A 27599-nucleotide genomic window follows, 5' to 3' on the forward strand; every position below is an offset into this window, starting at 1 on the left:
GGTTGTGACTGTCTCCCATTCCAACAGCCTGCTGAATCTGTACAGACACTAGCACACGTGAACATCAACAACAGATGCACAACTAAGACCACATCCTAAAAGGTCAGTGACTGCTCTATGCAGACAGATGAAGATCACACATATATATATATACACACACAATATACACTTACTACACACCCAATGCAACAAAGGACTAGGGAACACCAACCTAGAGGCCACTGGCACGTTATAAGCCTCCACTTCAGAGTACATAGTTGAGGTTGGCCTCCTGGTTGCTGCTCACACTGAGTAACTGTGAGTTCAGTGCGAGTGAATAAGCGAAAGTGTTGCATGAATAGCTATCTACTATTCACATAACAGCCTGATTCTATTAACTAAAAGCAACCAAGAAAAACCCAACACCCAATAAAAGGTGTCCCAAGAAATGTTGATTTGGATCCATTTCTTACACATGCGCTCAGTCCCTTATTAGGAGAAAAGGGAACTTTAGAACAAGAAGGCTGTTTACAAGGATAGTTTTAATATACCTTCCTTCCCCTCAAGTTAATGGCGAGCTATAGTTTTCATAGTGTTTTCCTGTTTGCATTATATTCTAAAAATTCTGCTCATTTGCTCCACAAAAACGCATGTGCTTGGAAGTGGTTTTGATGGCTTTTAGTCACAACCCCCTCTTTGATTGCCACGACTTCCAAAGCAGCTGAAAATAAGGGAGCTATTTCAAGTTACATTCCCTTCCTTCCCTGCCCACATGCACTTGGCTACCAGTTTGAGACACAGGATCAGAGGGAGCTTCAGGCTTCAAAATAACAAGAAATCTTAAAAAAGGAAACACATTAACACAACTTGATCTCCCTTCCCCCTGCTCAGCAAGCTTTGCCTCAGTTGACATCCAGCTAGGTCTTAAAGACCTCCAAGCTGTTCTTCACATCCTCAACCCAGCAGCAAGTGCCTGGCCCACCAGGGCATCCAGACTCTTGTCCCGATCACCAGCTGCTGTACGAGATGGCATTATGCAGCTGCAGGGCAGATTGTGTCAGCATTTCTCACCTTTCCATAAGCCCAAAGCACTTTCCCCTGCTTAGTACAGCAGCCTCATTGCTTGCCTCAATCATGACCATCTCCCTCTTTCTGCAGGAGGCTCTGCAGCTGAGCTTGTGTTGTTTTTTCCCCCTGCACATGACCAAGGAATAACCCAAGACATTCAGTGCTACTAGATGAAAGCACATAGGAGCTGTAAGAGACATGGATGAGGCTCAGTCTTAGATGTCCAGTTAGAGACTGCAGCTAAGTCACTGAGGAGGGAGCAGAAAGGGGACACAGACGCAATGAAGCAGTAGGCTTGCAAAGCTGGCAGCAGCCAGACAGCTTCTGCAAGAGTGCCAGCAGACTTGATCTCCAGAGAAATAGCCCAAGAGCCACTTTCCACCTCTCCAATCAAGAAAAGAAAACCCTATGCTCCTAGGTGCATGCGTGAGGAGCGATGTACTTGCTACGATTACGTATGCAATGCAGAGGGCTGAAACGGGCCAGCCCCTTGGAAATAAGCACGTTTTGTTTCCCTCCCTCTACACAAGAGCAAGTTGCATAAAGTTAGGTCAACATGTGGTACACATATGATTCGAATGTAACATTTCCTGGCAACCAGCAGCAAGCCCAGAAGAGGATCTGCACTACTGATAGTGTAGATTTTTCCCATGACTGTCATAAAAAGAAAATTAAGCCTGTTGATCTCTTGAGACAAAAGCAGCAATCCCCATTCCACCGATTAGCTTTCCACCAGCTCCACTGCAAGGTTTTTTTTTCCTTTTTAAGGAGCAAAACCCAAGGCATACACAGTAGTCTCTGAAAGCTAATACCTTCATAGAGCGAAATAACTTTAAATGAATGACAAAACTGGCTGCAGATTCAGTCCCTCAACTCAAAATAGAATTTCCAATGATGGGATGATGATAATCAAAAGATAGGGACCAGCTTCAATGCTAAGACAACTACACAGGCTACCACTCTTCACAGCCTGGAAAAGAGATGGTTGAGAAATAAAGGTCCTTAAAATAATAAGTACAGAGGGAGAAAAAGTCATTCATCTACTACTATGCACTCTTCCTTCCAATACAGCAACACTTCCAGCAGAAGCTCAAAGCAAGAAGAGGAGATGGTTCTCCCTGCAACATGTCCTTAAACCATGCAACTCTTCACTGCAGTATACTGTGGATGCTGAATATTTGCATTAGTTCAAGAACACGTTCACAGGAGCTCTAGATGAATTTTGCAACCCCAAATGCACTGTTTCTGGCTTGGTAAGTCCCAGAGCTGCAAAACACCAAAAGCCAGAAGAACGTAAAGGATCACCACCACATCCTTGCCTTTATTCCTGTCCTCCTCCCAAGGCAAAACAAATTGGATACAGGACTACACATATACTTTTTTTTTCCCTATCTAAACCAGTGTTACTCTTTTTATGTTCTTTATGCACAAACTCTAAGTGGATTTAAAAAAAATAATCATTGAGGACACTTGAACATTTTTCTATTTCTTTGTCTACCATCAACAAGAGCTCATAACACTTCTATTATTGCCTGAAGAACAAGTCGTTTGTGGGAGTCCTTCAATTCCTCTCAAATTATACAACCGGCAATTCTTAAGAGATGATCCCTGCTACTTACAACTTCCATCAAAGCAGGTACCTGAAATTACTTGAAACTTCTCCAAAAGCAGGACAATAGTTTTGTAATCATGTTAATTTTACAAACTTAAAGGGCATCTTTGTTTATAAGAGCACATAGCTCTCTCAGCAGCTGTATATGCACATCCAAAACAAAAAGATACCAACATCAAATTCCACCGAGAATTTTGGGGCTGCACTCCCAACACCCTACCAGCACTTCTTCAGAAAATCCAGTGCTGCTAGGAGCTACTGGTTCCTCATTGCACATTTAAACTGAAGGGAGCAAGATTTAACATCGCAGACAGCACAAATAATTAATTAGGAGAGACTACACTTACATGCCAAAGACATGGAAAAGCTGTGTCAATAGCTTTGATAGAGATGAGAACACATCTTGAAAAGGTGTATTCTTCACAAGGTCAGGAAACATACTTTGGGACTTGCCTTACAGCTTTCTAAACTGAAGATGTGCTTAAAATGGAAATGGCTTTCAAAAGCTGCAATTTTTACCAAGCGATGCCTTGGCAGTTCACTTTTTATGCTGCTAGATTCCCAATTTCACAGAGCTACATGGGAAAGTAAGAAAGCAGTGGTGTGCAGGGGCTGCGTATTTCACTTCTGGACTTACTTCAGGGCAGTTTGAACAACAGGTTAAGTTATCCTTAGGTTTAAGGAAATTTAGCCAACCATGACATGTTACTTTAGCTGTATCTGCAGAGATTTGGTTCTATTCACAGACATTTCCCTCTCATGCACACAGGTGACCGGCTTGCGGATTTCCAGGCCCAACCTCACCTCCAGCAGTAGCACTATAGCTGGTAACTGGTGGGACAGTCGGGCCCAGGGGACAGTACTCTGCCTGGAGGCCAACACCAAGTGGTTTGTCACTGAACTCGCCCTTAACTCTTTTATTAGTTGACCCGGAGGTGGTGTTATAGCACGTCCTCCTCAGGCTCGGGGAGGGGATGGAGTTGAGGGGAAGAGGCAACATGCTAGAAGACCAGGCTGCCACCCAGAGGGCCCATACAGGCTGAAGAAATGGGACAGCAGGGGTCTGGTGGGATTTAACAAGGACAAATGCAAAGCCCTGCACAGGGAAAGGAACCCCTGGGCATTGGACTGCCTGGCTGGAGAGCAGATCTGCTGGAAAGAGCACATGGGGTTTTGATGGACAGTGAGCTGAACATGAGCCCATTGCATCAAATATCAACAGCAACCTGGGCTGTATCAACAGGGTATGGGCAGTGGGTGGAGGGAAGTAAATGAATGCTGAATAACGAGGGATGACGACACAAGAGTAGGGCATCCAGTTTTCAGACCTTTAGTACAGAACATTGATAACTTGGAGCAAGATCAGTAGGCCTCTAAGATGGCTCAGGGCTGGAGCACTTGGCCAGCGAGGAAGAGAGCTTCTTCAACCCAGAAGAGAGAGGGCTTTGAGGGGGACATCACAGCGGACTGCCCCAGAGAAGACAGAGCCAAGCTCTTCACAGAGATGCAGGATGGGAGGACAAGAATAAAAACAGACAGATTTACACAGGAGAGGTCTTTGCTGGGTGTAAGGAAAACTCCAAGAGGGTCATTGAGCCTTGGAACTGGTTGCTCATAAGGGTTTTGCAGACTCCATTCCTGGAGGTTTTCAAGACTGGATAAAACCCTAAACACAACATAGTTTGAACTCACTACAGGCCTTGCTCTGAGCAGAAAGTTGAACTACAAACCTCCGGGGGTCCCTTCCAACCTGAACGATTTTGTAATTCCATGAAAGTACACATTGCACATCGCAACACTGGATCAAGAGGTTGCTCAATGATTAAAGTGACTCCTTTAGTGAAAATTACAGCTGAGAGATGCAAGACTTTGGCAACTGAGCCTTTGAACAAACAGCTTCACAGGGACAACCTGATCTAGTGAAAGGTGTCCTTGCCCACGGCAGGAGGGGTGGATCTTCAGGGTCCTTTCCAACGCAAACCATTCTAGGCTTCTATACTTTTTATTTGCAGTTCTAGAAAGGTAAAAGCTGATGGTTGGTTTCACAAGAAATGCTTTGAGCCAAGCAAGCTGTGTGTATTTTTAGGCTTCTCAAGTTTTTGGAATCACTGTTAGTTCCATATACTAAACATAATGAAATAAGCGTCCAAAAAAACCCAATACACAAGTAACCATATTATTCTAGGCTTGGGAACAATGCACTGTTCTAACACTGCCAAGAAATCCTATGGTGACATTGCCAGAATTCTTGCACACTAACAACCATTCTAAGTATTAGAATATTTCTGATCCTTCAACTTGCCAGAAGTTATGCCTTCATGTACCCTAGAAGATCAAAACTGGGCATGAAAACAGATTTTTGCAGAGCAGAGCCCTGACCTCACCAGGAACTTCTTTATTTCTTACACAAGAACTACCAAATTGGAAAAAAAACACTGGTCTTCTAACCCTACAAGTGTAATAAAAGCACAGCAATGCATCTCTAGTAGTGGCAGCTGGAACATTAACTCTAAAATAGGGGCAGATGTTTGACATGAGCATCACTATCAACTATTTTAAAAAAAAAAAAAAACAGGGTTTTTTTTTAAAAAAAAAAAAAACACACAAATAAGTTGGGTATTTTGAGCAGAAATCTGGAGTCCACTTCTAAAAGGTGAAGACTTTCCCCATACCTTTCCTCTTGATTAGAACTCCAAGCAAATTATCAGCACCACCGTAGTGAACACTCGCATGAATAAGTCACTTCAAGTGAGAAATATGCTCATTACGTGCTTACCCAGAGACCTTCGCTCCCACACCCCACATTTTAAACACCTGCAAAAGGTGTTTATTACCTCACATATACCTGTAAATATCACCCCCCGTAATTAAGCCAGGCAATTAAAAGCCACCAGCGTAAGCCTGTGCGTTGACTTAAGTGCTGAGCCGGGTGGTCTGCCTCAGAGGTGGGCACTTCCCTGTATCAGGTTGCCTCACCTGCTGCTGAGCCCCACTAGAGGATAGGAAACATGCACAGCTCAGGCAGAACGGTTAAAGCAAACTGTGGGGCCCTGGTCAGATAGCAGAAATCTGGGAAGAGATTTTTCTCTTCTCCTTTTGGCAGGAGAGCAGGAATGCCCCTGCGTTGCAGAGGTCCAGAGGCAGGACCAGGAGGCAGCCAGGGGCTGTGCATCACACCCCAGGGGCTACTGGTGGAGGGCACAGACCTGCCCAGCTGCAGGCTCTCACCCCAGGAGAGCCTGTTGAACCTTCAACCATTACTACAAACAACACAGACAACCTGCCTTGAAGTCCCATCAATCTTGGGGAGGGAGCTTTCCCCTCCTCCCCTCCCAAATACAAGAATAGGCACCACTGGTCCCATCCCCTTCTGCCCATGTTCTCGAACCCTGCAGTTAGGGCTACAGCAAACCCTGACTAAATTGACTTCCTCGATGCAGAGTCCCAAAGGGTGGTGATTACACCACCGCTAAGAAACGCAAGATCCATCACTTGGATGAAGCTTTTTGCAATGTAGCTGAACCATCCAAAGCACAGAGGTGACAGGCAACGGAGTTCAGTGTCTCCAGGTTAAACACCAACACCACAACAGCAGGTGAGAAGTTGACCTTGTAATCAGATAATACTCATTACCAGTCTGCTGTGCAACTAGAAAGCTCTGTTTCATTTCCACATCCAGTGTTGTATCAGGTGTACATGTATTAAACCTGAAGACAACGTAAGGCTGAAATGGAGTCCAAACATAACAGAGGACAAAGCAAGAACTCAAAGTGATCCTAAAGTACAGAAGCTACTCTGGAGAAGCTCCACAGGACATCTCCTGAAGACTGTCACAAGAACAAGAGATTGCCTAGAGACAGGAATCCTGAGAAGAGACTGAAAGAGCTTCAACTCTCCTCACCCCTCTCTGCGCATTATGGAGCTCCAAGCATGTAAAAGACTGCTGCAGAGAACAGAACAACGCATTCCCCATTCTCCCACAGAGCAGGGCTGATAGCAACAGGCAGGAGACACACAGCTTAGTGCTTGACAGAGCATGCTGAGGAGGGAACAGAAAACAAGGATCCCTACCAGAGATTCCTACACCTAGACAGCAGCAGCAGATAAAAGTTATTTGTGCGTGCTTAGCATTCTACTAGCAGTTTTATAGCTATGTATTATTTTTATGGCTTGGATGCTTGGAGAAGGCTTGAGGTAAAAGATCATATTTCAGTATATTTTAAACCACTTTACTGTTGGTTCTTCTTGTAGCTCAGCTCATTCCTGCACCTTCCCTTTCCGTCTTGCTTTATGAGAAGTATCTGCTTTGTGTAATTCATATTTATTCTTAATTACAATTGTTCCATGTTTCTTTTTTCTTAAAACACAGAAACTCCTCACCTACCCCTTTTTCACATCCTTGGTAATCTAGAATAAGCTGCATCATGAGCAGGTACCATTCAGCAAAAAAAAATTCTTACACTATATTTCTATGACAAAATAACAGAACTAAAAAAAAAAAACACCACACACCAAAAAAGCAAACCAAAAAGCTTGACACAGCTCAGCAGTTTTGATCCAAGTAATATTACAAGCTACTACAGATCACAAGGAGTAGTGATATGCACTGTAAGATTCACCAACTTTTCCTCCTAATCACAATCAGTCTCACTTCTTGTAAAGAAGCTGAATGCTGTCTTACAGTATATGCAAACAGGTTTGTGCCATCTCCACTCTTCTTGCGCTGCCAAATCTCAATGTAGAATGTGTACTCACGCTGCAACTTCCATCCAGAAATCCTTCCCTGTTACTACTTCTGCAGAGAGAATTGAAAGCAGAGGTCTCAACAGAGCTCAGAGACTGTTTTTTCATTTCCGTGGAAGAGCGAGGAAAAGCAAACCCTGGTTAGTAACAAACTTTTACCTTTGGAGGAGTTAACTCAGACCTCTCTTCCCACACATTCCTATCCCCAAAAGCAACCTGCAAGTCTCACAGCAAAGCCAGAAATACACACAATGTTTTCCTTGCTTTTCCGCTCACTCAACAGGTTCACACTCCACAGGCTGGGCTTTTAGTCTACCTTTTTTTATTACAGAGTTCATCAACACTGTATCTGTTTATCTGCTCCAAACAAACCGATAAGGAAATAAGCCTGCAGAAGATAAGTGAGAACTCTTCAACAGCTACCTTCCCGCTGAGCCAGCAAGTGCTGCTTCTGACACCATCTGTGTTCTGAAAATCTGTTCTCTAGCTCTCGATTCACTAAACATGGGAAAAAAAATATTTGGAAAGTAAATTTCTTGAAGCAGCTTCTACACTGAAAAAGCTCATTTTAAAATGCTGTAAAGAGTTCACGTAATGGTTCCTTCTCGGGAAAAGAACCCTACTTCGATTCCCATCATGTTGAATCCATCGGGAACAAAGTCTGGATACTTCAGTTTTAAGTCTCCACACTTAGACCTGTTTCTGGAAGGCTTATCATTGTCCTAATGATAAATACACCTCCAGCACTGAACGCTCACAAGCTAAGATAGAAATTGTGGTTATGAATTAAGAGACAAAACAGTACGTTATTGTGCAAGAGAACACAGCTCAGGAAAGGGTAACACAGCTTTTAAGTTTTCTGCAGAGACTATAAGGCCAGGGTGCATGTTTCCAATGAGAGAGACAAGATGGTTATGTGTGGAGAACAGGAAGAGACATTATGGCAATGTCTCCTCTTGCCTCAATTCTTCGCATCCAATCTGGACTTTGTATTTGATAAGTAAGGAGAGAGAAGGGGAAAAATTATACCCACCCACTGTCACTAAAAGATGTGCACTAATTGTGGTTTTACTCCTCCAAACAATCTCAAGAAGTGAAACTTTGCTTTATTTAAAAAATAAAATCTGTTAATGCACATGTCCTTCAGATTACTCGACTGGTAAAGCAACTTCTCTGTACACTTTATGTGTAAGCAGAATAAAAGGAAGATGCATTCCAGCAAAGATCAGGGTTTTATGGAACACAGGTGTTTTCCTAGAGTCCTCAAACCCAGGAAGGCCAGCGAGGGAAGGAGAAAACGTAAGTGACCTCCTGGATGAATAGAGAACATGCTCACAAATAAGCCCCTAGCAGTCCAGACTCCAGCCTCAGTCCAGAGCAAGCACTTATATTTACTTAATTTACACATATGCTGCCTTCCCTCCACCTCCAGTCTCTCCTGGCTGGGCAAAGAGTACAAAAATATCCAATCCCCAGGTACAGAAACTTGCAGGACCTTGCCAAAAATCCTCTTTTGAAGTTCAAATTAATTACCAGGCAAGTTTTATACAAATTTAACCTTAAATGCCTTGAAGTGCATCACAATATTATCTTTTATAGCTGCACTTTAAGAACAAGCTCTTCAGGGTAAAACGTTGTGGTCTTGTTTAAGTGTAGCAACTCATCAGATTACAGCAGGTCATTATCTGCCTTTCTTCTGCCACTTCACCCTGAACATGGTCTAAAAGGGTTATCTTACCTCTTTTACTTACACCACAATGGTCTGATAAGTACACAGTGAACCTAACGTTACACAGAAGAAGTGAACACAAATCCACTTGCTGTGCCTGGATGTAAAAGTATTTTATTCAGGACTTGTTCAACCTATGCATAGGAGAAAACTAGCTGGCATGTTTTTCCTCCAAAAAGGCAACCAGAAAAATGCATCGTTAATCTAGGAATTTGTGCACCTGGTTTATGAAAAGTCTTACTAATAAATGCTTGGTACTCCCTGGCCATTTACACCCACTGTTTTCTCCTTGGAATAATTTCATGGGTCAAATAAAGCGTTGCACGAGACTTCAGGATAACCACTCTCTTCCAAAGGGAAGACAAGCTTTCTTTAACACTAAAGTTCAGTATTTTCTCCCTCTCTTGCAACACCAGCACCTTCAACCACTACTCCAAAGTGCAGGTAAGAACCTGCCTTCTCTGAACCCAAGGAGCTGCATTTAAGAACAGTAGGGGGGTCCTCCTTTTCATCAGTAGTTTTGTGGAAGATTTTATTATTTTTTTGTATAAGTCAAGTATCCCTCTGTTGTGTGCTCACAGAGCCTCGCTGGTTCCAGTCCTACAAGGTCCAGGACTCACAGATAGCACTGCATGACAAGCAGGCAGCGAGCAGAGCCAGGAGGCACTGAAATGAAGGCACACACCATGACTGCTGGGACCACAGCTGTGGGTTTTCCATGTTTGTCTTCTATAAAGAGCAAAACAAGACATAATTCAGTAGAGCTTAAGCCAATGCTTCTGCACAAATGACAAGGTAACCTTCGCAACAATGATTACACTAGGACAAATTCTTCCAAGAACATTAATCTTTCTTCAGTCCACTTCATATATCCCTATGTCACCGTAAAAAGAAAGGTGTTGCAGGGTAATGAGCGTGTTTTGTATTTCACCCTTAAACATACAGGAGGGCTGACAGACCAAACTAACCCAGAGACCTCTCTCATCGGTTGTTTCTAGCTTGGCTTTGAGGAGTTCACACCCATTAGAAGTCAGTCTTGATTCAAGCAATTAACGAAGGAGTGATGAAGCAAGCAGATTGGCACAGAGGGACTATAAGAAACAATTTAAGTGAAATTGCTCCAGCTGCCACACACACACCCCACCCTCTCAGAAAACATTAGGCAAGAACATTACTCCAATGTAAGCCCCTTTCTGTGGGTACAAACTTACACTCCCCACCAAGTAACTGGCTGCAAGAAAGACTTGCTTGTAGGAGGAACCATCCAAAGCTTCCTTACAGCACTCAAGAGAAGTTTTGGCAAGGTCCTTCAGCACCAAAAGGTACCAGAACTCAAGGAAAGCTAAACATAAGACAATCCTCTGATGAACTTAATCACCAGTTGCCATTTTTTGTCAGTAGCACTTCTTAGAGAACCTGTAAACTTACCTGCTCAGTGCAGAAACAACAGACCTCCAGTACTTACAAAGCAAAACTTCAGGAAGTTTGTGGACAACCTGTACTTGGCAAGCAGCCCTGATGTAGTTAAGAAATGCAAAAGCACTGTCCAGCTTATCCTGGGGCCTGATCCCTCTAAATCCTGCCCCCAGACACAGGCCCAGGTCTGCACAAACAACTTCAGGACACCTAGGCACAGTCAGGGTGGTGTGAGAATGGATAATCTGAACTCTTGCTTCGTAACTTTAGCAAGTTACAGTGTTTTGAATAGGTGGAGCAGAGGGACCATTCCTGTCGTGGAACCAGAGGTCACCACAAAAACTGTAGCAATAGATAAGGAAAGGGAAAATTTACAATCAGGAAGCAGAGAGAAAACAGGGCAGAACCCTGTAACATACTAGCACTAATAGCTACATGCATGTAAGAAGGGCCCCACAGGTGAACACGTTTTGATGTTCTTTGCCCTGTGCTTACATCATTTATTCCCCTTTTTCTGAACCGTATGCCCCTGCTCTGATACTCACTCCTACCCCAAGCCCTCAGAGGCTACTTGAGGTTTATATCAAAAATAAACTAATCCTCAAACCAGTCACCCTCAACCATTTCTATTACTCCTCTTCCCAAGGAGTTAATAGCTGGTGCCAAGGGCACGACAAAAAAAGTGGCTATGAATTTCAAATAAAAATGGATCAAATGGATGTGGCTCATCTGAGGGGAGCAAAAGGTTCAGTAAGTGCCAAGAAAGTGCTTGTACTGACAGCACACACCAGAAGGACAGACTTCAGCAGCAAGAGGCGGTGTTTGCTGATACCCTGCTGAAAATGTCTGGTTTAACAGCCTAGGCTGGCCAAGGAATGCCTCCACCTTTCTTCTAAGCTAGGAGACAATCAGATGGTGTAAATGAAGAAGTAGCAGCAGGCAAAGTCAGATGAAGTAGGCAGAAAAGAACACTACCAGCACTTCAACCTCAATCCCTCTGCCCACCAAGTTCCCTCAGGTGAAAGGATGGCTTACCACTACTAAGATGTGGAAACAACATTTTAAACACGTACAAGGTATAAAAAACAGCAAAGACAATAATCTGTTTTCACAGTAGCCCACTTACTGTAAAAATTATGCCATTTTGCAGAGCATTAACAGCAAGTACACAATATACTGGGGAGAGCCTGTAACTGTAATAATACAAGCAAATAACTTGCCATAATGCCACTCATTAAAGAGGAGCAAAAGATGGGGGGGGAGAATCAAAGAAAATACGGATCTGGATTAATTATCTGCTTTTGTAAAGGTTTTGGCCAAGTATTTAAATCTGAGGACTTAAATCTTTAAGTCTTAAGATTGCCGAGCCCGTATACCAGCAAGGTCTGAAATGGACAAGCTTTCAGTCAAAGCAAGTGACTGCATCAGGAAGTCAGCGTTCACCAAAGAATCCATTTCAACATTTTTTATGGTTAACTCTGAGCACAGAAATGAAGGCAGTTATCTGAATTGCTTAGAAGGCTCTATTGTTCCCTCTTCCAAAGGATTTTTCCCCAGAAAAGAATGGGTGGTGTGTGCACAGCAAGTGAAAGGTGGGGGAAGGGGACGAGTCTTGGGGGTGAGGAGAGAAACAGAAGCACCATTTTAAACGCAAACGTCTTAATTTTTAAAGTAATTTCCTACCTCCCACTGCAAGTGAGGCGGGATGTTTCTGATCTGAAGTTTCCGACTCCTGCAAATAAATCAAAAGAACACAGTTTAAAAAAAAAAAAAAAAAAAGAGAAAACATTACAAGGTAGGCTACACACAGCCGTGTCCACATTTAAGCATTTTCTACCAGAAAAAGCAAAACCAAATACACAACAAAAAACAGATCGCCAGGGGGAATGTCAGGTAAAAATCATCACAAGCCCAAAAAGCTGTTACAGGAGCACTTGCTCCATGTTTGACAGCCACTATATTTCAGGGAGTCTCCACTTTTTTGAGGACTATTTCTGTGTCAGCTTTAGGGCCTTCAGTACCCAACTCTCCCCATGAGAACCGAGTAATCCCTTGCATCTACACTGGGTTCTCCTCCACCTACTAGTCCTTTTATTACTTTTTATTTAATTTTAATTCACCCAGAAGATCCTTCAGGACTCCACAGCCTTTAAGGAAGAGATTAGGAGCTTAATAAATACATTTACTCTGATGCTAAGCTCCCCATTAGCCTAACAACAGGCTATATTTTAACACATCTGATACTCTTTGTCTCTGGTTGGGGGGCAAAGGGGGGGAGGGAACAAGCAGCAAATTCATTGTTTTCACCCCAAATTTATATCGGTTTTCACTTATCTAGCAAACAAAATCCCCACTTTGAAGTGCTACTGCAGAGCCTGGCAGCGTGCTGGCTGCCTTCACAGCCAAGTCCTTTGTCTGCTCCCTTCCCCCAAAGGGAGAGAACAAATAAATGCCGGAGATGCCGCAAACCCCTCGGGACTCGCAGGAATGTGCGGATTAACCGGGCTTCAGCCGGGCCCAGGTACTGCTGCCTGGCTCCTGGAGAAGGGACAGCACAGGGCAACATTGACTCCAGGACCACAAACACGTTTTGGGACACTAGAAGAGCAGAAAGAGGGGCCTCTCGTTCAGCCACGTTTTCCTTGGTGCTTCAGTTGCTCAGTGCTGACCCCTCCCAGAGGAAACCCCGCACGTTTTAAGGGCCTTCTCCGCCAGAAGTGTGTCAGTCGTGCACAGGCCAATGGAGTCTCGTGACGGAGCAAGTTTGAGACGTTCCTGTCTAGCAATGAACCCAAAAGCTTTCATTTTCCCCCTTGGCTCCTTTTAAAATGCACTCCTTCCTTCCTTCCCTTCGCGCCGCCACCCACACTCGCAGCCCTGCAGGGAGCAGTTTTCACATCTCCAAGTGCTCTCCTCCAAAGGCTTCGTCAGGGAGCAGCCCCAGCTCCCTGCTCACAAAGCTGCTTTGCCCAAATTTCCCTTTCTGGGTAGATTTTACCCCAAATGCTCTGGTGCCCACGAGATCCCACAAGAAACATGCTTTCTGCAGGGCAGGCAAGCAGGTCTCGCTGGTGCAGCGCTTGCTGGCTGCTCTCAGCCCCTCTCAGGCAAGAGCTTATTTCAGTACTTGATCACGATCATATAAATAGGCACAAACCCAGATCACACAGCCCCTTTTAAGCTGTCGTTTCCCATAAAACAGAGGCAGGAGGTACTCCACGGTGAGGGGAGAAAAGAGTTGCAAAAAAACTTCCTTACACTGGAATATCAGCTGGAGAAACTGGTGTGAAACAGCCACCCTAAATCAGTGATACGCTTCTCTGGCACATCCAAGTAATCTCAGGCAGCAACCTGAAGCTTGAAAGTTCGGTCCGAAGTGGAACACCAAAAAAAAAAAAAAAAAAAAAAAAAGGGGGGGGGTGAGGGGACACAGTTCATTCAACCTTACAAACGCTGGGAAAGCATAATGCCGAAAAATCCCAAACCACAGAACTGGCAGTCAAAGCGCTCTTCAGGGTGCCTCGCATGGTGTCACGCCAGCAGCCCCCCCGGACTGCCCATGGCCATTCGGGAGGGCTGCAGCACCGTGACACAGGAACGGGACACATCCTACACATGCCCCAGCTCCGCACACCCTGCATTTCCCTTGGGAAGGGGAGCCTGGACCTGCCTGCTCAGCACCCAAAAGGATGGACCAGAGGCTTGGGAAGCTGTCTGTCTGCTGAGCTATGAAGAATTTAAACCCAGCTTTTGGGGTTTTCTCGCTTTCCGCATGGCATCGAAGGACAAAAGCTTCTGGTGTGGTTTAAAGCTCTGCCAAGCAGCACTTAGGGCACAGAAATACCTTGGGTATCCCAAGAGGGAGGAGGAGGAGGTAGGGGGAGAAGCAGGGAAGAAACACCACGTTAAACTGCTGGCTCCTCCACCCCGCTCACAGAGCGTGGAAGGGAAGGGGAAGCGGAGCAGGCACAGTGCTGCCGTGCACCTCGATTCGTGGCAATAGTGAGACACCTATTGTACGACACTGAAAGGCCGCTTTGAAAACACTAGGGTGGCTCCAGGATCCCCTTCCTCTGGCGCTACGGACACCGCAAGCAGACGCCTGGCCGCACCACGAGCGATTTCAGCTCCTTGCCCAGCGCACGGGATCTCAGCCCCGTGGCGGTGGCTGCACGTGACGAGTTTAAAGCGTCCGCGCTGCTGCTACAGCACCGCTAGCAACGGGGAGGGGGGGGACAGAAACAGAGCTCTGCGCGGTCACAGGAGTTACAGCAGCGTTAAATAAAAGATCACAGACACCCCTGAGACTTCTCCACTTTGGTTACTATCGGCTCCCATGAACAAATCCACGTGGTTAAGACTCCGAGCTTTGTGTACGTCTAGGTAATCCCTCTCCCCAGGAAGAAGGAGCAGATTAAAGCAGCAGAGGTGTGTCTGCAACCCACGCTGCCCTCCCGGGACCAGCACAAGCGCCCTGGGAGCCAAGCTGTGCTCCTCCCTGCATGGGAACCCGAGGGGCATCGGCACCCAGCTTCCTCCAGAAAGAGCCCAAACCGAACGTGAGCATAGAGAGCGAAGAGCAAGGGACAAAGGGAATCACGCTGAATTTATTAGAGAGGCAACTGGCTCCGGGAGGATGGGCTCTGACTCCGGAAAGCACAGGAACAGAACTCCATGGGATAAACAGGGAAAGGAAAGAGAAGCACGGAGGCACCTTCCTGGAAATACCCTTAATCTCCGACAACGTCAGCGATTCCGGGTGCTTCCGATCTTCCTCCTAAACCTGCTCTCTTCAGCTCGGTGCAAGCAAAGCTCCTTTGGCTATCACACCCCAGACAGCACAAGCCCACAGAGGGTGCTTTGTGCTTAATTCTCTCAGTTTTGTTACTTTAGAGCACTACTTGCAGTCACACCAGGCACCTAAGACCTGAAACAGTCATTTCCAATTCCACAGAGGTATTTTACTACAAGAGTTCTGTTTAATAAATGCATCACCTGGAGTTTTAATAAAGCCTTAGCAAAACACTGCCAGCATCTCTCATCTAGGTGGCTCACATGTGTCTGCACCTTCCCCACTTTAAGCAGGTTTCTTATTTCATCCCATCCACCCCAACTAGGCATTGCAAATAGCTGTCAACCGAAAAAAAGTCTTGGCAAATGATGCTTATGCTCTGGAGCTTTCAGAAACCTTCAAGTGCTATCTATAGTTCACAGCATAGGAACAGATATTCCCACTTGTTTCCCTTTTTCAAAGATGCCCCAAATGCCTTTTATTGGAAAAGCAAACAGACTTCCCTGCTTTCTGAGGGGTCCATAATCAACTACTGGGCAAGAACTTACTTTCCAGGTGCTGTGTAGGCACCTGGGTCCAGTCACCTCAAGCCACAGCTGCCAACCATAAATACACTGACAGACACCGGCTGGGGGTGTCGAGGCACACAGCCCTCAGCCTGGGGGACACGAGCACCTCGAGCACACATGGAACAAGAATTCGTGTGCAGAGACAGAAAAGCTGAAGCAACACAAAACGGGGAAGGTACCAGAAGCCACCTCAGCACTCCCTGGACACAATCTCCTGTATGTAAGCACACACAGCATGCCCATGGTCACCCATCAACACCCATGACCTAAAAAATTCTCCACATACTTGAGAGCGTGCTAAGCACCTCTTAGGGGGAAAAATGGGGGAAATCCCACAGTTTCAGCATTCTTTTACATGCACTCTCCTTCTCTCTCTCTGTCCCCTTCAGCCTATACACTTTTTTTTCCCTTCAACCTATCAAAATCCTATTAGGCTTTCTTTTACATACTCAGGGTGTAAAAAACACCCCCTCCTCCCCTTCAGGGATAACTTTAAAAAATAGAAGAGGTACATCTATAAAGCAAAAACCAATGAAGTATTATATTTTTGCTCAGTCCCTCATTTATTTATTTATTAAGTTTCAGGGGTCCCAAAACTTCCCTTTCTGACAGAAACATGCATAGGTATCAAAGCAGCTGTGTTTCCACATGGTCACTGTGCCCAGGCTCACCACAGACCCTTCTCAGCATCCTTCCCCCTCCCCTCAAAAGCTGCTCCTCTCTTTTCCTCAGTTCCCATTTCTCACTGATAACTCCACATAATACCTGATCTCATTTCAGCAGCACTATGAGCTACCTGCATCATTAATGCCTTCAAATTAAAAAAAAAAAAAAAAAAATCACAATTCCTTCTGACACACACTGCCTTGGAGTAAGAGTTAAACATGTCTGAAAACAGATCAAGTGCACATCGACAGCTCCAGTCCATTCAATTGTTTGAACTCAATACCTACGGGATGGAAAGTAAATGGTCTCCTCTCTCTGCTCTGAGGAACATGCAGGGAAGGAAAGCTTGATCATTTCAGCATTTCATCCCTTCCAGGTGGGCACTGCCAGACCAGCTACCTGGGAAAGCCCTGGCACATTACACTGAGGGTGATCCTGGTGCACGCTGCAGCTGCGATCAGCACCAAGCACCATCAGTCCCCCACACCACAAAAGCTAAATCTGGGCAAAAAGTCCCCGTCCAAACAGGCACGGAAACAAGGTTGGGGACTCCTATGCCCAAATAGAAAACTGCTCCTAATAAACTGGATTTCTGGGCAAAGGGAAAGGTGTCCCAGTGTTTACTCCACACCCAGCAGAACACAAACAGGCAAGAAAAACCCCAAACTGAAATCCACCCTCCCAGCCACACTTGATTAGTTTCTCCCCCTCAGGTCGCTTCAGGCAGCTAATGCTTGATCATCCCAGAATGAATCAATGCTTTTAGTGCCTTACCAGTGCAAAAGGAAAAGCTGGTTTACAGGACAAATTAAAAGAAGTCCCGAACTCATATTGGTGTGGCTGGGGAAAACAAACAGAAGCAGTTTGTTTTAGTCACAATATGGGGGAGAGGTGTGGGGGGTTCTGCTCGTTATATCCTTATAGCAAACGCAGGCAGAGCAGCAGCTGAAGGCACTGAACAGCTTGTCCTGTAAGAGGTGCTGCAGCCTGCGCCTGGCTCCTGGCTTCCCGGCGAAGCTCCGTTGCTTTTGGCAAGCTCGGCAGCCTTTTCAAGTTGTTCGGGTCTGATCGCTGAAAGCACCTACCGTGCTGAGAAGTCCAGCTAAATAACGCTCCCCAGCCTGATTTTAAACACATATAAAAGTATATGTGGGTATATTATACCTACTGGATATTACATACATAATCGTGGTATAATGTAAATATACTTCTACAATCTAATTTATTTTTTTTTTTTTATTCCTAACAAGTAATTCCGATAAATACAGCAGCAAGGGGTCACAATCCTTGCTTAAAAAGAAGGTATGCTGAATTTCTGTTAAAAATACTCAGTGAAGTGACAAACGGAGGTTTGCATATCACTTCTGGTAAGAGGTAATTAACATTGAGTGCATCCTACAAGGCACACCGGTGATACCTACTGTATTTTATCAAATTCAGCCATTAGCTTGGGAACCAGAAAGTCCATCTTAACACCTTACCTGTCTAAGGAAGGAAGATGGTTTCAGATACATACTTGTTAACAAACCACCTCTTTGTGCTGTTTTTTTGTTTTTTAAACTTTTGTGTTTTTTTTTTTGTTTCATTTGTTTTCTTTGTGTGTTGTGGTTTTTTGTTTGTTTTGTTTGTTTTGTTTTAGTTCAAAAAAAAAAAAAAAAAAAAACAAAAAACTTTCTGACCAGGACAGTAGAATACGTTAAGAAGAAGTGTTACTGCTCCATCTCAGACCCAACTCCACAAGCCAAGCAGACAAAGCTCGGCTGAGCCCTGAGCCACAGGCAAACTGCAGCAACGTTTCACTTGGTGTTGCCTCACTGTTTCACCACACACCTGGATTTAAAAGCACTGTTCTACCACTCAAAATAAACCTTTTTTTTTTTTTTAAATAGTATTTGAACTTTTTCCCCTCAAAGCTCATGCAAAACATAATGGTTGGATCCAACCACCCATCCCATCTCATCTTGCGCACACAACCCACTGAAGCAGCAGCTTTGGGAGGCGTGTTATCTAGGCACTCAACACGAAAATCTGCCTCTTGGATTACCTCACAGATTCCTCTGCGCTGATGATCAAATTTCCTCCCAGCATCTGCAAAACATCGCCTTCGCTTACTGCTTGCCACCAGAAGGAGCAACCGGAGCTGCCTGCACGGCTCGGCGCTCAGAAGCCACCAGCCAAATGACCAGACACTGTGCTCAGCTCCCATTTCAGGGTAACTCACCCCAACATGTGGAAGAGGCTGGATATTTGTGAGCAGGAAATACCCCAGGAAGCACAACCAGAAGGTTTAACACCAGCACATGCATGTCATAACATACACAGTAGGTAAATCAACCAGTGCACTTGCACGGATAAACCAGAGAATAAGTAGGCTTTCACCCACCCCACAACCATTTGCTTCATAATTTTGTTTTTATGATTGTTCACGCCACTAATTAGACTAAAAGCTTACATTCGTTATTTGTAAATTCCCACGAGCGGTCCATAAAGACATTTTTAAAAGAGAACTGTGGAGATTCTGCCATTACCACGTTACTGCTGAATGTCTCGTTTGAAAAAAATTCATTTTCCAGGTGTTGTTAATGACTGAAGGCTGTTAAGATTTCTGTTACTTAATTAAAGAATTAAGCACTGCTCCAAAATTAATAGGAAATTCCAATACCTTGCAGTAGGAAAAGACTTCATCTACCCTTAGCTTGGTGGCTTCCAACATTTTGAGCCTTCTCTCTCCCTTCCCCAAAGCCTTTGGAGAAACTGAAAGGGGGTGGGGGGTAAGGGGGATTGTTTTGTTTAAATGCCAGAGTTTCTCTTTCCCTCTTAGAGCAGGGGTCCACATCCCTCAAATACTTGTATTACTGAGCTGACTTTGCTGACCAGCCATTTTAGGGCTACAGTCACCTGCCATTTATTCTCTCACCCCACCACTAGCTTGCAGTTAACTGGGATGTGGATAACACTGAGAACACTCAGGATGAATATGAAGAACCAAAAATACCTTTAAATGTAGTAGTGCTCCTAAACAAGTGAAAGACTGGCCACTAACTACCCTACCCAAACTGAATTAATAATCCCTTAATGCCTGAACACAGCGTCCACTCTCCTCCACCCCTTTTTCCCTCAGCCATCAGAGCAGCCAAAGGCTCCCTCTACACCCTTACCTATTTTCCTGCTGTCCATAGGGCTGCTAGCTGAAGCAGCCAATATTTCCAGACTTATTACAGAGTTTTACCCCAGCTGCAAGCCTGAAGTTTGCATGTGGCGTCACTGCAATACACGGCCACACTCAGGGATGGGGAGCTCTGCCCAGGGAAGAGAGCTTGTTGTTTAATTTTCAATGAGTTGAGCTCCTTTTCAAATGCCAGGAGGGAGAAAGAAATAGTGTAGGGGATTTCAGAGCTATTTCTAAAGGAAAAAGGGGCAGCAAGACTTGGGAATTGGGAAGCCAACAAGATGTTTTGTTCCACAAAGTGGCTGCTGGACAGCCCTCAGTGCTTCCAGCTTCACGCCTTCCTCCACCCATCTCCTTCAGGTGTCCAACAAGGGCACGTGTTTCGGTGGAGTAAGTGACACAGATTTCATGAATGATGTGGAAGCGTTGGCAACTTTTTCGGAATGGGAGGTAGGGCACCAGATTACATCTCGCCTTAACAATAGCTCAGTGATTCATCCTTCCCAGATTAAAATATCTGAACTAAATTAGCAGCGTTTGTAGCCAAACGCTGTGGTCGTCCTATTGCCAGCACCAATTTGCTCAACCATGAGACAGTATTCATGGAGAATATTGGAAATGCCTTCCAGATTCCTTACATCACCAGCACAAACCGAGAGTAACCCATTTCAGCCTTTTTCAGGTCAGGTTTGAGCAGAGGGTGTTTACACACAGTTTAAGGTCACCGTATGCCCCAGATTAACCATTCCAGTTCAGATCTGGCTTGGGGACACTATAGAAGGCTTGAAATAAAATAGCAAGAGGTGTTCCTCTTATACCAGGCAGCATGCAGCTGGTAAGCAGGGAAACTAGTCGCTATGTTTTTGCTATTAAATATCTGTTTTAAACCTTCCAGATATGCTCCAGAGCTTAACCTAAGAGAGGTTTTAGGTATTCAGGGAGCACAGGGATGCATCCAGGTGAATAACTCTGCTGTTACACCATTTCATCCTACACACAGACTTTTTAAAGCAAAGCCCATCCCCTGACTATCTTGGGCTATTCTATGAAAAATGGCACAAAGCAACATCCAATCCCAAAAATTATCTCGGTAAATTAAGATTCCTCTAGGACTAAAGAAATACAAAGCTGAAGCACTAGTGCTGCAGAGAACACCACTGAAGTCCACAAGGCTTTTCTGCTACACCTGGAGTTGGTGAGAATTCAGAGCCAAGGCAGATTTTTAAGCAAGTCTCTTCCATGACATAAAGAGGATGTTAGGAAGGACAAACTACTTAGTCTTTTTTTTTTTTTTTTTTTTTTAAGTTTTAAATCTAATTCCTCATTACTGCTGTCCAGCCTTCAATCTCTAGTCAAGCCAATAAAAGTTTAAAAACCGATGACTGGCAAGACAAACAGCTTCTTTTAAATCCCCTAGACCAAACTAACAGGCATAGATTTAGTTGAATTTATCCATCGCTAGTCTTAAAACAGCAGAAGTGTCAAATTCACCACACATTCCCCATTATTACTGCTTTAATATAAATAAGATCTTCCATCCCAAAGGATTCAGTGCAATAAACCTTATTCACACAGCTGAAAAGTTGTCTTAAAAAAAAATCAGGAACTTTTCAAGTATAAATCGATGCACAAAAGGCATGGCAAAGGTATCAGCTCTCATTTTGATGCCCTAGTAATTATTTTACTAGCTCACACACTGGAAGAACTGAACACCGACAAGAGACAGTAACTGGAATTCTGTGGAACCTTAACGTGATTCAGTGACAAAGTCCAGGAGGTGTAACACCTCCAAGGCATCGACAGAACGTGTGGGTTTTGTACTGGCATCACCAGGTTTTTGCCTTCCTTTCCGCTCACCCTGTCAAGACCCAGAAGTCATTGAAACTGACCACTCTGCAGTTTGGCTCTGTCATTTTTATGCTGAATGGCACCAGTTGCAGGATAAAAAAGCCAAACCAATTAGGCTTACAGTTTTCTATTGTGCTTTTTTTTTTTTCCAAGTTATATTTTCTGAAGAGTTCTACCCCAAAAGACAAAATCCCCTTCAACCACATAAAAATTGTGGGGACAGAACAGTACCAAATAATTTTATCTCATACCTGCACTTTCGTTGCAAGCCCTACATGCTGTTTAGAGCTGTGCCCTCTCCCCTGTAGGATCTGTTCCCCCGAGGTGTAAAGCACCCTGCCTTTCAGCTGGGCTGCAGCACACAGTAGCATACATGCTTGGCAAGTGTACACAATTTTATGCATTAAGCTTCAGACCAAAGACGTGTTACTGAAAAATGCACCTTTCTGATTGACAAATTGAACATCAGAAGACATTAAGTAATATCCATACTAAGTTTCCTATGAACATGGGTCTACATGGCTTATTCCCTCCCTTCCTTTTTTTTTTTTTTTTTAAGGCATTCATTCACTTTGGTCATAAGTACACCTACACTAGTAAACGTGTATCATGGTAAATGTTTCATAGTAGTATAGTTGATCTACACTAGTAAATGTATATTCATAATGTTTCATAGCAGTATAATTGAAACATCACAGCTTGTGTGTAAAGTCTCTTGTAATATTTTATATATACTTGATCGAAAATCTTGTTAATTATGTCTTCATTAAACCTCACTTTTAAGGATCACCAGAGCAATCTTAGGCACTTCCAGCACAGCAGCTCTGTTTAGGACATGGATTTACATAGCATACTACACAAAAACAAGCCCTGAACTTTCATACCAGACCTCCATCAAAGCCTCTGAGTACTATTTCATTCTGTCCAACCAAAAAAGCCAAAAATTAAAATGCAGCTGTTAAATTTTAACCTTTTAAATAAATTGTAAAACTGTGAAATGTTGCAGCGGTACAGTTATGTTTAAAAGCACTTGTATACAAGATGTGTAACCATATTTTTGTTGGTAACCTTTATATTTGACATTTTTTTTCCCTATTTTTATAACACTGTAAAAGTCTGCCATGACTTTAGGAAGCAGTGTAAAAAGCACTCATAGGGACAGCCACCATCACCTTTTAAATAACCCCATTATTTTCCATTTCCTTTTTCACAGAAAACAGAAAATAGCACATGCTGTGAGGATGAGGATCACAGTAAGCACCAATTTTTTTACGCTGTAGATTTAAAATACACTGTCATGATTAGAGAACAAAAAATAGAGTTTACACTTCTGCGGTCCCAAAAACTGCACTTTGTATGTATATAGATTAAATGTTTGTCTGCTACGCTATTTCAGCTCCCTTTGTATTTAACTGAGCATAGTAAATTTGGATAAAGCAAAGGCCTATACTATGCTATAGCTAACTAGCTTGTTCAGAGACAAACTCTGAACCTGTATCGTCATTAAAACAAGGTTACTTGCATCTAGTAACTTGTTTTCAAACATGCAGCATTTTGAGATATTTAAGTCAAGAGTAAGAACTGAGTTCATATGAACGGCAATGATAATTTTGACCAAGTTTAGTACATTATTTAGCAGTTGATTGTTTCAAATTTACTTTGTATACAGATTTGCAAGCTTACTGTCACACCAAGACGGTAATTAGCATCCTTTTTACAATCCTACAGTACAGATGAAGTGACAAGGACACCTAAGTTAGTTGCTTTTACCTGGAGCACAGCCCAGCAGAGCTGAAATACCCCTCCCAAAGGTTTGATATTCAACCATTCCACCTGCACCTAGGCATGCCCAGCAACTGAGGATTTCAGAGCATTTTAAAAAGCAATGAAGAGCAGAAGCTAAAAATACCCCGTTACCAAAAGAAAAAAAATAAATCAGCCTAAGGAGGGCTATGATGTTATAAGGATTCAACCACAGAATGAAATCATCCTTCCTTCGGAGTCACTGCTTGCTTTCTGCTAACACCAGCACTTACACATCAGCTTCAATGATTTCCCACAACATCACCCCAAAATTCAGCTCATTTCAAACCCCACTGCCACCAGTTCCCCATCTGCTCTTGGACTGAAGAGCGGGACAGCCCCAGGCACCCGGCAGAGCTGGGGCTATCACAGTGCTCACAGTCACCACCCCTTGCCCTGCCTCCTCCCAGACCTCAGAGAGCTGCTTCAATACCTCTTAAAACACGTGCACATCACTCACGGGGTGCAGGGGACATTCAGGGCTGGATGCTAGAGGGAGAAGCAGCTGGTATGGGCACCTCTTTGCCCCTACCCCAAGGCAGCACTTACCCAGCCCCATCAGGTAGCACACACACACTGGCATCTCCAGAAAACCCCACCAGCTCCAAAGCCACTTCTTCCTCAGGAACTTTCAGGGCTTCATCACATTGAAGCATGACTAAGTTCTGGACAGACTTTTCCATGCCTTGCCTTTATTATTATTTTCCCTTTTTCCCCCCTGCTTTCTTCAAGGGTACCACCCAAAGAGACCCACCCAGTGACACAAGTCAGAAGCCCAGAACACAGCAGCTTGCTGGAGGAGCTTCTCGCAGGATTTCCACCAACACTTTGTGGCTAAAAAGTTAACATAATAACATAGGTTTTACTCAGAAAGACATTTTGAGGAGCCACCACGCAGGGGGCTGACATGAGCACACGTGCGACGCGGTATCCTTGCTGCCGTTGATGCGCTCAGCAGCAGCACTGCCATGCAAGGTGCTGAGCTTCAGCCAATTTATGCTAAACCAGTAACAGTTGTACTAAGGGAACCACACGGATCAGGTGAGGCAAGCACAAGGGCCAGCAAGACAAACCACACAAGTAAATATTTACTGCAGAGAAAGGGGCAGCAAATGAACGCAATTTTGTAATTTTACTGAAGCTAGTCCGACACAAAGGGAAGGCAATCTTTAATTCAGCCCTAAAGCTCGAAGGGCTCTGAATTATAATGATAAATCCATCTTCTGAATTTATCTCCTAAATCTTTCTCCGAGGTTCTCTGATTGCTTTCAAGGAGCAACACCTAACTTCACCCTTCCACGGGTAAAGCACGTGCTACATACCTGAAAGAATGATTTTGCTTGTGACTTGTCTTTAATTGAACAATTGTCATCAAGTCCAGTTTTGTAAAGGGCATGCACCTTTTAGCTTCAGGTAAAAGCTTGAAGCTCTACGTTAAACACAGGATTTGGGGCATGCTTACACACCACCACCAAATGTTATTTCTTGCTTAAGAGCCAGGGCAAAGGAAGAGGTAGAAATCACATTTATAAAAAAAAATCCCTCCCAACAGCATAAGAGGAAAAAGAAGTCTCCTAAAAAGAGGTATGTAACCTAGCTTAAGTGAGCACTTTGTGGAGGCAAACAAAACAGGCACCCAAATAGTTACCAGGACTAATAATTAAAACGGGACTTTATCATTTGCTATTAGGACTCAGACCACTGAGCACCAAACTTACCATTTAACGAGTAAATGAACAAAAAGGAAGGGTTACCTACTTTGATCACCATAAATTAATCTTTTCTCTTTTTCTTAATCTTAAAAGGCAAACACTGCTGTACCAAGAAGCTTTCTGGCACATCTTTGGACGGCAACATTAGCAGCACGAGAGGAGTTTTACACCGCTGCTGCTGAGCACCGGCATTAAACTCAGAAGAAATTTAATGCTGAACGTGCAGTGCTCAAGAAAAAAAAAATAAATAAAACTTCTGCTCAGGCTTTAAGAGCTGTCCGTTTCTCGTTTATTTTGCACAGGTTATTAGAACCAGCTCCCATACGCATGCTGAATCACGGAAACCTCCGGTTCCTCCACTGAGCGTTAGTAAATCCACAGAGCACATGTTAACCTACACGCTTAGCGCCTCTCAGGCTGCACTCAAAACGGAAAGATAACCCCTATTTCCATAGTTTTAAATAGCTAGCATCCCTGCAGGACACGCATTTCTTCTAAGCATCCTGCCTGACTAATTGCGGGGCGGCTGCAAAGTTGGAGCAGGCAGGACAGGAACAAACACCGGGATATGGCAGCTCTCCTGCTAGGGTCAGGAGGAGCAATATGCTGACCAGCAGCGGCAGCTTTTAGCTCTCCGTCACAGAGCCGTGCTGCTCCCCTCACATGTAGGACCTGCTCAGGTAACCCACGGCAAGGCTCGCTGCACAAGGGCTTGCAGCACCAGGACCCTCTGTGCCCAGCACCATGAAAAGACACTTCAGTGTTGAGAAGTTCTCGCTTGACCCCAGAGAACAGATGCCTCTGGGCACCACAGTAACAGTTTTCCCAAGGAAAACGTGGCTCATTCAGGTACCCGGTGGCCTCAGTGGGAAGGACCATGCAAAGCAGTTCCCATTTGTGACCAACCAGCACTGTGGAAACCTGCACTTTCCAGGATGTAATTAGCAAAAAAAAATTATTCCAGAATTGGAAACTATATGCAAAAAAAGTCAGACAATTAAATTTAATCCCCTCCCCGCAACTGTTACCTGCCTGTGGTTGCTGTCAAGCTTTCGCTGGAAAGTCATTTAAAGAGTTTTTACCAAAATTTGCAACAGGAAAAAGAACAGATGTGGTGGTTTACACTACAAGGCTTTTCTCTTATCTTGGACTAAACTACTGCCCAAATTCCTCATCAAACATCCTATAGATTATTGTTTCCGAGTGCTGCCATAAAGACACGCTGTTTTGAAGTTCTTTCTCTAGAAGCAGGAGGCAGAAACGAACTGCTGCCCTACGATAACTAGGAGGTCGCCATCACACAGGGAACCCCCCAGAAGCATGCAAACCAAACAGCCCGCTTTATCACTAAAACCAAATTTCTGGAGGATCTCTCCCGTAACAGTTTTAAACCTACTGTTGGTCATCGTGTTCAACACCCCCACCCCACGTCTGCTTTCTTTTCGAGAGCTAGCTTTTGCCTTTGCTGCCTGGTGCACGCGGCTTCCCTGTCAAGGCTGGGGCAGTTTTTGCAAACTCGGTTTCCCGAGAGCCTCTCGGCAGCGGGGTGAGGACTTCCTCCGAGGGCAGGGGGAGCAGGAGCAGCAAGCACGCGGGATCAGGCCCCGGGATGAGAGCTGCCTGCAGTAGCCATGTGCTGCAGCTCCCCTTCGGTGGGTTTTCCACCCCCCTCCCCTTCGCCAGCCCTCTCGCCCTGCTGTTTCCTCAAAAACGAGCCCCTCTTTGATGCAAACAGGCTGCATCTTTCACAGATCACTCCAAATCCAAACGGCATGGGTTGTTTTTTTTCTTTTTATTCCAACCCTAACCACTGTTTAACACGAAGCTTCAGGAAAATGAGTAATTGCGAACGCATCTAATAATTGAAGATACGTTTTTGTCAACACGAGGTTTTGTTCACGCAGACCAGGGCTCGCTCCAGCTGGAATTTTAATTCCTGCACCACAACGCTTAAGGCTCCGTTAGGGCGCAGCGAGCTCCATTTTTGAGGAAAAACTTACTTTTAAATTTTAAAAGTCCGGGTCCTGTGAAATCAATTTCCCAAAACAATACAACCCTGCCATTTTCAAAGGGGAAAAATGTATTAGACACGCAGCGTAGGCTACATATTTTAAAATAGCGTTCCTAAAGTTCAGCTGAGCATGAAAGTTAATCTTTCAAAAGTGAACATTCAGCTCCGATTGTGTTCAAGTGTACCAACACCAGAAAAAAAAAAATGGACTATTTTTATAAGTTCTCCAGATATTTTTAGCAGGTCTCTTCTTAAACTGCAACTGATTTTATAGTAATATGTCCTCCTATGTACACATTTTTAAGGATACACACATGCGGTTTGAAAGATTTCTCAAACTACAGCCACTCTTTCGCTATCAGGACACTAAAAAATATAAGATGGAATAAGGCCCTTCCCACCTGAAGATCTTTCATTTCAGGACTATTTCATTTCAATACTTAATCCCATACCTAACAAAATGCATCTGACACTTCTTATCC

General features: G+C 44.2%; 1 protein-coding gene across 3 annotated transcripts in view; it reads right to left on the minus strand.

Moving 5' to 3' along the window:
- Positions 1–27599, minus strand: part of IGF2BP3 (insulin like growth factor 2 mRNA binding protein 3) — a 110285-nt gene that overhangs the window by 74196 nt on the left and 8490 nt on the right. For all 3 annotated transcript variants that reach the window (XM_084508426.1, XM_084508427.1, XM_084508425.1), the window contains one exon: positions 12231–12279. In XM_084508426.1, coding sequence (XP_084364552.1) covers positions 12231–12279 — 49 coding nt within the window. The remainder of the gene's footprint in view (positions 1–12230; positions 12280–27599) is intronic.

Source organism: Aythya ferina (assembly GCF_964211825.1).
Source record: "Aythya ferina genome assembly, chromosome: 2".
In the NCBI taxonomy this organism is placed as follows: Eukaryota; Metazoa; Chordata; class Aves; order Anseriformes; family Anatidae; genus Aythya; species Aythya ferina.